General features: G+C 36.2%; 2 protein-coding genes across 2 annotated transcripts; both read right to left on the minus strand.

Moving 5' to 3' along the window:
* Positions 1-5,472: 5,472 nt before the first annotated feature.
* On the minus strand, positions 5,473-6,812 carry LOC119989883 (probable purine permease 4). Its single transcript, XM_038835620.1, has one exon. It carries the CDS (start codon positions 6,713-6,715, stop codon positions 5,606-5,608), a length of 1,110 nt encoding a protein of 369 aa, XP_038691548.1. The 5' UTR covers positions 6,716-6,812; the 3' UTR covers positions 5,473-5,605.
* Positions 6,813-9,889: 3,077 nt separating this feature from the next.
* LOC119988603 (leucine-rich repeat receptor-like serine/threonine-protein kinase BAM3) lies at positions 9,890-13,767 on the minus strand. The gene is made up of 2 exons (XM_038833697.1): positions 11,043-13,767; positions 9,890-10,532 (listed from the first exon to the last, which is right to left on the minus strand). Exons 1-2 carry the CDS (start codon positions 13,672-13,674, stop codon positions 10,192-10,194), a joined length of 2,973 nt encoding a protein of 990 aa, XP_038689625.1. The 5' UTR covers positions 13,675-13,767; the 3' UTR covers positions 9,890-10,191.
* Between the last annotated feature and the right edge of the window lie 413 nt (positions 13,768-14,180).

Below are 14,180 nucleotides of genomic sequence, written 5' to 3' on the forward strand. Positions count from 1 at the left end.
GATTCTTTTATTTAATCACTCTATAATAAAATATGACAGTAGTAATATATAATTTGTTTGATTCCCGTGTCGGTATGTGGACCTACCATTGCTACCAAACCAGTGGGAGGGGGACCAATGTGCTTGGTTTGCTTTGCTGTTCAACCTTTTCTCTCTTCTTTTTCTTTTTAATCATGAATGTGTGTGGAGGTTTTGTGTAGAGTTTTGTACAAGTATTTTTTTTGTTCAAGGAAAGTCACAGGCTGTACCCATTTGGTCTCTCTCTTTGACAAGTCCAAAAGGTCATGTGGGGTACTGGTCGCTTTCTTTGGGGTCTCATCTTGTAACTAATCCTTCATTGAAGGAAAGATTAATCAAATGACTCAGTTAGAGAAATCCCTGGAGAATTCTGTACCAGTTAAACCCACATGTTTGATGCTTCCATACAGAGAGTTAGGGTTTTCCTGAAGTTGACCTAAAATTTCAATGAGCTGGGTTTGTGCAAATATATAGTATTCATATACATCCCATAATTCAGGAGTTGAATAATGTTAGGAACACATCACAAGATCTGGCATTAGGGTGTACATGTGAAGACATTAATGATCATGATTAGTGAAACTTCCTTAATACACATTGATTTTGCATGTATGTCATTGTGAATATATATATATACTAATATGTCAAAGATGTAAACTTTAGCAATCCGTGTTGATTATAGAAGTTTTGGGTCAACAAGTCTGAATTGATACAACTCATACAAGTCCAGCTATGAAATTTGTTGTCTACCTTTTCCCACTTATTATTGCAGGACAAGTAGTGACATGTTCAAAGATAGAATTGCTTCACTGGCCTGGCCATTATTTTGTTGTTACTTTTCATATTCTTTAATAATAAATATTTCATCACAAGGAAAGGTGTGGGGAAACCGCACATCAAGGCATGTGTAGGAGGAATTATAAGATGTTCTTCTGGGTCCATTTGGGTTGGGTATCATTAGGGGAGAACTGAGAAGAGATTCTTTCTTGAATTCCATTGACTCTGTATTATGAAACTCTTTCTCAGATGATCTTAAATAAGAATGTGTTAATTTTATATTTTAACGAAGCTAATTTGTTCTGAATTTTGCCAAGACTGACTAAACCCAAAACTTTTCATGATATAATGGACTCTTGTCATTTTCAGCTCTGAATAATCACCCTACCAAGACCTGGGGTTCACTGGGTCATTCAAATCAAGACAAATATTGGTATCTTCTTCTTCTTTTTTCTTTATAGTTTTATTTGTTTATTTTTAACAGTTTGTGTTGTGGCCATGGCATGGGTTTTGTTGTTTTCTGTAAGAATCTTTATCTGTTTCAAAAGACATCATCCATTCATACTAGGGCAACCTAATAATGGGCTTGGGCCTATCACTTGAATTTCTCAGTGCACCCTAAAGCCCAGCACAGAATTTGCACAACTGGGCTGTTCCTTCTCTAGCAGCCCAGGAATGGAATGGAATGGAAGGCTCTGAGTTCGGGCCGAATGGGCCAGCAGGGGCGGACATGCGGACGAGCGGAGCACATTCCAGTAGTCCAGTACCACATTCTCTTACTCGAGAAGAAATATCAGCTTTTAGCAGCTAACTTGAATGAACTACCTGATCCAGCAACGGTTTATGCACTCTGGCGAAGATTTTAATGCAAGAAGCTGGTGATGCATGGTTTGATGTTGGAGACGATGGTGAAAACCGAACATGGGGAGAGGATTCATGGGATTTACAGGCGGTTGCTCTGGTTGAACCATGCTTGAGAGCCCCTCTACAATCCTTGTCCAATTCGAAGCCCCTGCTACTAACACCATCGCTCCTCCTACTCCAAAGGATAAGACCCAGAAATGGTGTAGGTTGGCAGTACTTTCTGGTGCTGATGTTGTGGTGGAGGTGGAAGCATTTTGATTTGGATGAGGGTGCCAGTGGTGTGGTGGAGGTGGAAGCATTTTGATTTGGATGAGGATGCCAGTGGCACTTGTAACAGTTGCAGAGTCATCGTCAACAGTCGCACAACTGACAAAAGTACTCAGTGCAAGCTGTGGAGGTTGTGAGTTCAAGTTACATGGGTATTTCTATTATCCTAATTTGCGAGAGGAGTCATTGTTCGGCCCAACATATGCGAATGCCACCACGCGTTATCTTTCCGCACTAAATCTCAGCCTAACTCTCAACAGGTTCATGTGGATTGTGAGGTTTTCTATATCACCCGAAATTTACCAATCAATTACTCGGTGGGAAGATTCCACATCACAAAAAAATGTTACAAATCTTTCAAACCAAAATCATTCCAGTACCAATTTGGGCCAAAAACCACATAAAGGGCCTTTATAATAAAGCCCATCCTACAATTCTAATCTTACCCAATACTTAATGGACCATAAGCCTTTAACAATGAAGCCCATGCATCTATTCTAATCATTAATCAGGCCCAAGCCCAACCCAATTGGCTTGCAGACCAATCCAAACCCACAATAGATTTGATAAAACAAGTCCATTATAAGATCAAACAATTGGCACTAAGAACACTTTGGACAATTTAATTGTAAAAAGGTCATGGGTATTTTTAAAATTGTAAAAAAGTGCAATTTAAAGGTAATTTGATCATCTGGCTTAAGACATTTTTTGATTTATACGTACAATACCCTTCTTCTTCTCTCCTCTCTTCTTCTTCTCCTCCTATCCTCTCAAATTCCATTTGGCTTTTTATGAAGCTTTGTCACTGACATTGTCACAGGAACCATTTTATCCATCATAATTCCTGCTTTGTACAACAAATATGAGGAGCACGTTGATAAATATTCTCAACACTATAAAATACAGAGAGTGAGAACTGATGAGGTGATCCTCATCAAATTGATCGGAATGACTCTTGTTTGGTCTTGTTTTCTATTTTTTGTCTTTTTTTCTTCTCGTATAATAAGCAGAAGAAAATTTAGGGACATTGATATTGTACAGCTGCAAAGATGTACCACTATAGTATCACCAACACAAAAAATCCACTAAAAAGATATAATTGAACCAGTATGCATATTTCCTCTTCCTAAATACTTTTCCTTTCTTGATTTTCTTTTCTTGGTTTGTACCTCTCTTGCTTGTTCTGAAAAAACATTTACAGCTTCAGAGATGTATCACTATAGTATCACTAACACCAAAAATCCACTAAAATGATACAATTGAACCAGAAAGACACGTAATGCAATCAAACTTGCATTCCAACATTTGTATCATCATTTTATGAGGGAAAGATATAAACTGAACACTATATTGGACTTTCTGTTTAAAAGTATCACTATTGTATCGCATTTCGTGGAGAGAGAAAATCAAATTTGAGGTTATTTTGGTAAAAGCTGGTCCCAATGTACTTTTTAAAAGGATGTTTTAGTGATTGTACATTTTTACAATTAAGTACAATCTAATGTATCGGCCGATAAAAATCCCATTATAAGATCTCTAATCTCTACGCCCATTGACCTTTCTTTGATCCCTTTTGTTTCTTTTTTTGGAAGTTAGTCTCCAATTAATGATCTTGCAAGTTGCAAGTTGCAATCTCTAATTACAGTAATTAGTCACTAAGCATATGTGACTAATAAAAATAAGAAGAATGTTAATAAAAAAATGAAGAAGATGATTGTAGAGGTGCGATGGTGATGGTGGCGGAGATGGAGACGAACAGTGGCGGTGGTGGAGATGGAGGCAAACGTGACAATGATGGAGATGGAGAGTATATGTCTTAAATCTAGGTATTTTTTTATATCCATTCCTATTGAAGAAGAAGAACAAATGTGAGATTATGTAATTATCAATTTTTAAAATGGATACTTATGTGAAAAAGAGATACTTATATGGTAAAGTATTTTCTTCTTTAACCTGAGTGTCCAACTTTCATATAATAGGTACTAACATGTCATTTTCCCGTAAAACAAATCCATTATAAGATCTCTAATCTCTACGCCCATTGACCTTTCTTTGATCCCCTTTGTTTCTTTTTTTGGAATTTAGTCTCCAGTTAATGATCTTGCAATCTCTAATTACAGTAAGTAGTCACTCAGCATATGTGACTAATGAGTGGATCCCATTATCAAACTCAACAAATCATTGTTTCACAACTTAATTGATTATGATCACAATCAAAATGTGATTATGATCAAATTTGCTTTCGTTTTGACCCTTTTTATTATCATTGGCTTCCTGTACTTTCGTTTTGACCCTTGATGCGTTGAAACACAAAAGGGCAAAAAACTTTTGATGAAGGAAAGAAAAAAAAAAAATGGTGAAAGAGATAGGCCTACCCTTTGTATGGTGTACATGTGTATGGATTAGCACAAGAGTCATTAATCATACTTATCAAGCTAAGGGACATATCTACCATCTTTTGGTTGTAATTGATTTGGAAGAAAGTATTGAAATATCAAAATAATAACAATTTTTCATTCTTCTTCTTCTTTGAATAAAATACAGGACCCTTTCACTCTCATGTATATCTAGTTGTTAATCTATGTTGCTACAATAAGGAAATTAGTGCATGAATAATAGGGAGGGTTTGCATATCTCAATTGGGTGTCATTCCAAACTAGTAAAAATTCCATTTTTTGGGTCTCATTGCATGTCCCACCCCAATTGCACTAAAAATTATCCTAAAGGCTATAAACCAACAAAAGTTGCCTATCAAGAAGCTAATCAAAATCCATTTTAGTGCCCAATTATACCATTTGATTTTGTAATGACATGGATAAATAGAATTTATCTTCTATTATAAGAAAAAAAATTCAAAAAAATATAATACAAGACTAGAAAAGAAACAGATAGATTATTGGATGCAATAGGAAACCCTATTTTTGGCAAAATAGACAACAAATCACACATCTCAATGGTTTTATTTTAGTGTTTTTTCATGAATTTTGTTTGTTTGTTAAGACAAATAAACAAACGTACCAATCCTTTTAATAAATCCAAACTAGCTAGAAATAGGAACATGAACAAATGGGTTCACTTTTCTCTCTCAATCTACGACAAAAATAAACAAATAGTTTAAGACTTGATTTTGTTGGGAACTAAAGTTTGCTTCATAGAGAACCTTGCGATTCTCACTACTTAATCTTAATTAATCCAACCCTGAAAATTAAACCACAACTACGTTGTTTGTTTATTTTTTACTTTCCATTTATAATTTAGAGTTTAGGTCACAGAATAATTTTCAAGCGTTTGGAATGTCACTCTCCCCAAATACTTTAACAAGTCGCAGATTATCAACATGAAAAGTTTAACTTAGCTATATCACATCTAAATTGATAAATTCCCAGCCAACTTATCCATCCCTAGGTTGCTTGAATGAAAGGGTGGATTTTTTTTTCCTTGAGTATAGGGGAAGGGGATGAGAATGTTCGAACTCGAGACCTTTATGATATATCATACACATGAGTGTCGTATGAGTTACTCGTGATTCTCGAAAGGGTGGAACTATGAACAAACTATTTTCATTTTGTTATTTTTCTCTCTTCAACTAAACCCAACAAGCTAATTCAATTGCATGAAAGAAACACACATACCACGACAAGATCAAATAGAAAAAGAAAAGAAAATTAAACACCCATGATCAAACATTCTCTGCAGATGCCATCTCCATGTCCAAATTCTTCTGCTTATTCTCAATCTCTCTCACTCTCTCCTCCTCCTCTTCTCTCTTCATTTTCAAATACATACCATGAACATATGAACAAAACCCCCATAGACAAACCACAGTAGCCACTGCCTTAACACCTCCAATTGGGTCTCTATACACCAAAACTCCTCCCAACACATTCATACCCAAAATAGCTGTTGAACAAATCCCTCCGGTCAACGATGAAGTCAAATACACCATCCCTGCCGTACCCATGAAGCACATCTGCCACGTCACCACATTGAATATCACCGTCACCCAGTACAATCCGGGTCCTTTGTCGAATACCCGATCACTCTCTGTTTTCAAATCAGTAAACCCACCGTCCGATGACATCCCCACGGTGGCCAACACCGTCGCCGCGAACTCGATCACAAACTGCATTTCCATCACCATTGAATAGGTATTCACTCTCGAGTAGATTTTCTCCATGACTGGTAAATACAGAGCGAATAACAAGCCAGCACCGATTGTGCAAAAGAAGCCGATGTAGTACTTGGGTTGGGTCAACCCGTGTGGCTTGTTGTGATCCGAGTCCAACCCAGTAAGGACTGAGCTCACTGTCAATAGGACTACACAATTGAGATTCAAAAATGTGATCTTTTGTTTCACAATGATAACAGATAAGATGAGATTGAAGACTAGTTGGGATGATAAGAGGAGAGAAGATGTTGAGACTGGTAAGTAAGAATTTCCCCATGAAAATAGAAGATTGTTTATGCCCAACATTAGGCCCACAAAGATTGACAAGATGAGAATTTTGGGTGTGAAAGATGAGAAGGGTCTTCTATTAGTGCATTTGAGGAGGTAATAAGGAGCATAAATTGGTGGTACAAGGAGGGGAAATCCAGCACTTTGAACCCATGTTGACACCCACTTGCTTGAACCGCCATGAATGAAATAGTACTTGGAGAGCAAGCTTGATGAGATTGAACCCACAAAGAGAAAAACATAGTTGAGCCCTAAAAGGAGCAAGTATGGCTTCCCTGTTTTGTTGTTGGTTTTCTGGCCTTCTTGATGATCAACAGTATTGTAGTTGGTCATGGCTAGTGATGTATTTTTTTTTTCCTCAATTGATTCTTGTGGATTTGGTTGTGGGGCTTGAGATGGAAGAAAGCTAGACTTCCATTAAAAAGGGCGGAGAAGAATTTGTGATTCTTAAGATGAGTATTAATTGGGGGTAATATCAGCATTAATTACCAACAACTCCTAATATAAGTTGATTAAGACATATACTCAAATTGGGCGGTACCTAAGTTCGAACTCCCACTCTTGTTTACCTATCAAAGAAAGAGAGCACACTCGGATGGTACTTAGGTTCGAACTCCCACTCTCGTTTATCTATAACTAAAAAAAAAGAAAGAAAGTATTATTTAGGTTACTTAAATTTTTATAGGCTAAATTGACAACTTCATACATATGGGTTTGTTCAAATTGTGGGGGGTCTAATTAGGCTTTCGGCTGACTAATGTGATCCAATGATTATACACCATATACACATATCACTGCCACCATAATGAAGAACAAATAATGAAATATATAAAGCCGTTGAGTCTCATGAGAGATCTACACTCATTATAATACCATTTCATTAGAATTCTCCATTTATAGAGAAATACAAAACAAATTTAATTTTATCTCAAATTACCAACTGATAAGAATATAAAGATAATTCATGTGTGTGGTCTCGAGTTCGAGCCTCTCTCAACCCCATCCCATGTATCCTCTCTAAGAATGAGGATTGTGTGCATATATGGGTATGAGACTATTAGTCTATTTGATATGTGTATGTAACAAACTAATAAAGAAAAAAGAAACAGAGAGGCAGGTGTTGGTTTAGTGAATGAAAATAGAGACAAATGGCATTTGGTTGCATAGGATAGTCAGATATGGAAATTGGTAAGTAGTACAAATTTAATGATTTTGAAACGGCCATGTTGCAGGTTGACTGCTTCTTCTTCCCCTCCCTGCACTTTCTAGTTCTTACTCAACCATTTTTTCCTGTGCTTTTCTCCACAATGTGTCATATTGTGGACTGTGGAGGGCATTGTGTGAACAAGTGTCCATTTTTTTTTTCTTAAGCAAAGCGTTACATGCACGCTCATGTTTTTTGATCTCTTATAATTGATCGATGGTTTTTTGGGTCTCATTTGGCCATTTGGGTTGCTAGAAGTCACGGCCACCTCCAATGATAAAATAGTAAACAACATCCATCCATTCACAAAGTTCTTACGTTCGAGGACACGTATAATGTATGTATACCTTACTCACAAAGTTTTTATTGTCGAGGACACGTATAATGTACGTATACTTTAGTACTTACACATAATGTGGAGTGACTTTTTTCAAAAATTGAACACTGATCTTTAGCAGCTTATTTTCTTGGATTGTAAGTTGTTTTTCGATTATGAAGCATCTTAGTTAATTTATCTCCTATTAGCATTTATTTTATTTTATTTTGGTAATTACAATGCACACATCTTCTATATCCTCACCTAACACTAATAGTATTTTTATTCTAATTAAATATGACCTCTCTCTAGAGCTCAAGTTCTAAAATAATTTGTTTTAATTTTTTGTTTCCATATATATATATATATATATATATATATAGGTCCATCCACGTATATATATAGCTATTGCCTATTGCTAGTCGTGTAAACCAAACTGGATTACCTACCATGATTATGATATTTTGACTTCGATTGAAAATCCTATGTTGGATAAGATAATGGTTGGTCATCTAAGTAATGATTTTTATCGTAGTATTGCCTTTTGATGTGATGATGTATCAATCTAGAAGGGGAAAAAAAAGAGAGTGTCATTTTGACTCCGTTTGTTTGACAGAAAATCAACCTCCTGAAAATGTTTTCCTAAGTTGTGGTGTTTGGAGATAAGAAAACAAAATTAGTCAAATAAAATTTATAATAAGTCAACTCAGAATAAGGAGTTGTAAGATAGAAAACAACTTCCCTTATCATCTTTGGGATGTTGTTTTCCCCATAACAATAAACTAATTGTTAAGTTCATTTTTTTATTAAAAGTATACATGGAAGACCTTTTAAGGTGAATTAAAAAAAGGTATATTTTATATATAATACTGTACATATATATATAAATATATATAATAAGACATTAAATTAAGACATTTTTTGGTTCAATGTCACATGGGACTCAGAGGAACTTTTAGGTCAATTAAAATTGTACCTCATATAGATAATAAGACATTAAAATTATAACATTAGCAATTTTTTTGTCCAAACACTAAAAACTAGTTGTTTTTCCATGATAATTATTTTCTTGAGATATATTTTCCATAAGATGTTAGTTTTCCTCCAAACAAACGGAGTATTTGTACTGTTTACAAGGTTGTAATTGAACAAACAAAAGCTGTAGATTATTATTACGAATTTAACCAAAAAAAAAAGGAGTATAATAATTAAGGAAAAATACAAAAAAATTAAATTTACACGGAAAACCATCCAAGAGTGGTTGAGTAGGCTGAGAATTTTTTTTAAAAAAATTTTGTTTCAAATAGAAAAATAAAAAAATTAATTTTTTGGAAGGAGGATTAAAGTTGGAGTTACTAATCACTATGTTGATACCCTCCAAATTGTCAAAGTGGCGATTCACAAACATAAATTCGTGTAATTATTTATTAATGTCTCAAATTTTTTTTAGAATTGTTAATTTTCTAAGAAAATAAGGTTTTCTCTAATAAAGTATTAAAATAGGTTTTGAATCAAAAGCACAAACAAAAGGGCAAAAAAAGAAAAAAGCAAAGCATAAGTGGAGGCTTACGATTTTGGGCTTGACTACCCCCATTTAGGCTTTAGGAGTTGGGCCTTAAGTTCCTGGATGTAACGGACAAGTGAGCCTTGAAGAAACCGTTATTTATTTTGTTAAGGCCCAACCCATTACCCTTCCCTTCCTCTTGTTCCCAATTTGCATACATGGGTCAAGAATGGAATAAATAGTGGGAGGGACTCCAATTCTTGTTACAATTCTCTCCAAAAAAAATATTAAATTACGATTTTTAAAAAAAAAATACATATTATAGTTTAGGAGTTAAGAATTAGTGTTTAGGATTTAGAATTTAGAATTTTTTTTTTCAAAATCTATTATATTATAACATTATAAACATCAAAATAACACATTTTAAAGCATGATTTAACATAATTTTGAGAGAGAATCGGAGCTAACATTGCAGCAGAGAATTGAACCAAATCCAGCTCTAGTTATTTATTATCATACCAGCTTAAAAAGTCAAAATTAAATAATTCTGAAACCAACCGTACCATCAAAACTACAATTTTCCTCCTTTCTACCTCATGCTGCTCAGAATAAACCCATTGGCTGACCTAAATACACAATACACCAACCTAGCATATAAAATTAAACATTGAAGAAAAAAAAGCACCAAAAAACAGAAAGAAAAAGGAAAGAAAAGAAAATAATGCAGCATATACACTAATTAAAAGCAGCCCCAGTTAAGCTTAATTAATTGGTGTATTTTGAAATCACTGCATCTGAAATGTATTAGGCTGTTTAGCTTGAGCAAGCATTTGGACAACCTCTCTCATGGTTGGTCTCTCCACACTGCACTCTTGAACACACAATGTTGCCACAAAGAACACCTGCACTGCTTCATTGATTGGAATCTTATCACTTAGTCTTTGATCCAATATCTTCACCACTCCTTCTTTGACTCCATTTGTTTGAATCTTGGTCCATTGAACAATGTCCAATCCTTCTTCTCCAAAGTCACCTACTGGTCTTCTCCCACTTATCAGCTCTAACAGAACCACCCCAAAGCTGTACACATCACTCTTCTCATCTACCTTCAATGTGTATGCATATTCTGCAACACAAAATCAATGCACAACAACAAAATTAAAAAATGAGTTAAATTAGCTAATTTGAAGACAGAGAAAAAAAAAACTCTTTTTGGAGTTTGGGAAAGTAAACCCTAGATGATACCAATCAAGATGATTCTCCACATGGGTATGCTTTGGATTCTGTGGAGGTTTTGTTTAGTTTTCTAATTTCTGGGGGTTTTTGGTCAAAGAGTGTTCTTTGTGATTGGTTTGAATGTAAGAAGGGATTTTGGTTTCCAAGACATGCAAAAAAGCTTACAGAGGTAGGGCAATACTAAAAGAAGAAAAAAAAAGGAGAATTTTCCTTTGTGTTAGTGGAGACTTTAACCTTGTTGGTCTGCACATGATTCTGCTTACTGCTTTGGTCCACCAAAACAATGGATATTCCATTTTTTTAGAAAAATAATGACAATAATATTCATAGTTACCCTAAACTCCTATATTTGTTGAAATTAGTAATTCAGAAAAAAAAAAAAGGGGGGTAGAAGAAGTACCTGGAGCAATGTAACCATAAGAGCCAGCAATGGCAGACATGCACTCTGAAGTACCAGTGTCCTGTAAGAACTTGGCAAGTCCAAAATCTGCTACATGAGCTTCAAATTCTGAATTAAGCAGAATGTTATTTGATTTGACATCTCTGTGGATTATCAGTGGTGAACAATCATGATGCAAGTAAGCGATGCCTTTTGCAGCTTCAATGGCTATTTTGAGCCTGGTATCCCAATTGAGAAAACCACCTCTCTTCCCATGCAGAACTTCTCCTAAACTTCCATTTGGCATGTACTCATAAACCAGCAAGTTGGTCTCTTTGTTTGAACAAAATGCCAGTAATCGGACAATGTTCCGGTGTCGGATTCTGCCAAGTGTTTGTATCTCTGCAGATAGTCCATTGTCATGAGATGAGCCTCTATTGATGCCTAGCAACTTCTTGATTGCTACTTGGTCTCCATTAGGCATTGTTCCTCTATAAACAATCCCAGCGCCACCTTTGCCTATAACATTGTTGTCTTTCAGACATTCTAGTATGTCTTCACTTCCAAACTTCAGTTTCTGAAATGCAGTGAGCTTCCATGAATTCGAATTCTTTCGTATCTTCCGCGCTTTGAGGATTGCCAAGACTACGAATATAAGAGAACATGCCAAGAATCCCAACGCAAAGAGAAGCTTCAACTTTCCGGGGACTCGAGACTTGGTGCCATTTTGGTTGTGGAGTTTTGAAGGTGAGTTTGATGAGTCGTTACATTGGCTCATGGAAAATCCACAGAGTAGAGGATTACCCAAAAAGGATGTGTAGTTGAACAATGAATATTGTCCGAATTCGGGTACTGAACCAGAGAAGTTGTTGTGGGAAAAATCAGCTGAAGTTAAGCTCTTCATGGATCCAATCTCCTTAGGAAGGCTAGAGCTCAAGTTGTTCCAAGAAACATTTAGGTAGTTCAATAAATGAATTTGGGTAATCTGAATTGGGATTGGACCTGAAAGTTTGTTTTGGCTCACATCCAAGTAACTCACCATGGAACAACTGCTTATCTCAGGAGGTATTCCTCCAGAGAAGTTGTTTCTGCTGAAATCCAACTTCAGAACATTTTCCAACCGACCGATTTCAGGTAGAATCTCTCCTGTAAATCTGTTACCATTCAATAACAGGACCTGCAAACTAGAAAAATTGCCAATAGATGAAGGAAGAGGCCCCGATAAGCGGTTGTTCGACACAATCAGCTGCTCAAGCTTTGATGGTACCTTGCTGGTGTTTTGTTGAATTAGTCCACTAAGATAATTGTTCTGCAGCTCAAGGAGTGACAATCCAGGCAAGTAAAGAAACCCTTTTGGTATTGATCCACTCAAGTAATTCTGTCCCATTCGAACCTTCTCTAGTGTCGCACATTGGCCAAGACTTTCAGGTAGAGGACCAAACAGAAAGTTATTGAATAGAATCAAATTATTTAGTCTCCTGCCAGAGCAGAGAGATTTAGGGACTAATCCGGTAAGCTTGTTGCTTGACAGGTCAAGGTCAGTCAACTTACCATTCTCTCCAAGCTTTGGTGGTATGGCTCCAGTGAGATTGTTTTTCCAAATCTTTAAGACCTCCAGGTTTGGCAACTCTGCAATGGAGTGAGGGATCTCTCCATGTAACTTGTTGATAAACAGGTTCATAAGAGTGAGCTCGCGGAGACCGGAAAACTCGAATGGGATATCACCTGTTAGTGCATTTCTTGAAAGATCAAGAGACTTCAAGCTACTTAAGTTGCCTAGCTGTGGTGGGATTGAACCACTTAGTTCATTGCCGTGCAAGAAAAGTGTGTCTAATTTCTTCAGATTGCCCAACTCTGGTGGAATTGGACCTTTTAAGCCACATATTGCAAGGTCTAGATGAACCAGATTGATCAACTTACCAAACTCAGGTGGGATTCCTCCATCAAACTGATTGTAATAAGCCAGGAAAAGCTGCTCAAGCGTCGTAAGATTGCCAAGCTCGCCTGGTATCAATCCACCCAAATCATTTCCTTTCAGTGATAGCCACTTGAGCTGCTTGAAACTTCCATAGCTGGTAGGAATCTCTCCAGTAAAGTAATTCCCGCCGAAATCCAAGTACTTGATCTTGGCAAGTTCAGTGACATTAAGTGGGAGTGAGCCATTGAAGTTGTTATCATAAGTATCTAGCACTTCAAGATCTGTCAACTGACCGAAATTCCAGTTAAGCTCACCAGAAAACTGATTGTTGGATATGTTGAGGAATTGAAGCCTTGCGAGCTTGTGAATTTCGGATGGAAACTCACCAGATAAGCTGTTATCATGGATTGAAAGATTGACAAGGCCTTTAAGTTCAGTGATCGCGGACGAAAAAGATCCAGAGACATTCAAATTGGAGATATCAAGACCAACAACCAATCTTTTAGTATTGTCACATTGGATGGCAGTCCAAGAACAAAGTGACAAATAGTTTGATATGTTCCAGGAATCAAGAGATGGATCAAAGGACTCAAAACCTTGTCTGAGCGAAACGAGGATCGAAGCTTGTCGTTTGAGATACAGATTATGTGAAGGAAGTGAATTAGAAGAAGTGAAAGAAAGGAATACTATTAGACAAGTGAGGACTACAATCCTGATATCAGAAGCTGCAGCCATTGGAGGCAGTTTGGAATAAGAGAATGTGTCTTGTGTGGTATATTTAACAGAAACCAGCAAAGAAAATTATGAAAGTCATTTCTGGTTCAATTTGTGGGTAACTAGAGAATCAAATTGGGTGTCTAATGAATCTAATACAGCATCCAAGGCCAGAGTCTTTCACTTTCACTTTGGGTTTGGTATATCTTGGTTTTCATCTTTTGCTTTATGAAAAGAAAAAGCAAAAGCTAGCACTAATGTGTTTTTTTGTATAAAGATGTGTGTAGCCATAGCCAGTTGGGATCAAAAATCCATTGCTTTAGAATTCCCTCACTTTTGTAGCCTTAGTTACGTCAATACCCTTGCTTTTCTTCTCTCAATGTTTGTTCCATCAGATTTGAATCTTTGCAACATATATATGGGGAAGAGCAAATCTTTATACACTCTCATTGCATGTAATGTGAGTGTGCTAAATCTTATGTTAGTCTGTCTTTAGTAGCTAAGTAAATCACATCAATATCAAAAAT

This window comes from Tripterygium wilfordii, chromosome 21 (assembly GCF_013401445.1).
Source record: "Tripterygium wilfordii isolate XIE 37 chromosome 21, ASM1340144v1, whole genome shotgun sequence".
NCBI classification, from domain to species: domain Eukaryota; kingdom Viridiplantae; phylum Streptophyta; class Magnoliopsida; order Celastrales; family Celastraceae; genus Tripterygium; species Tripterygium wilfordii.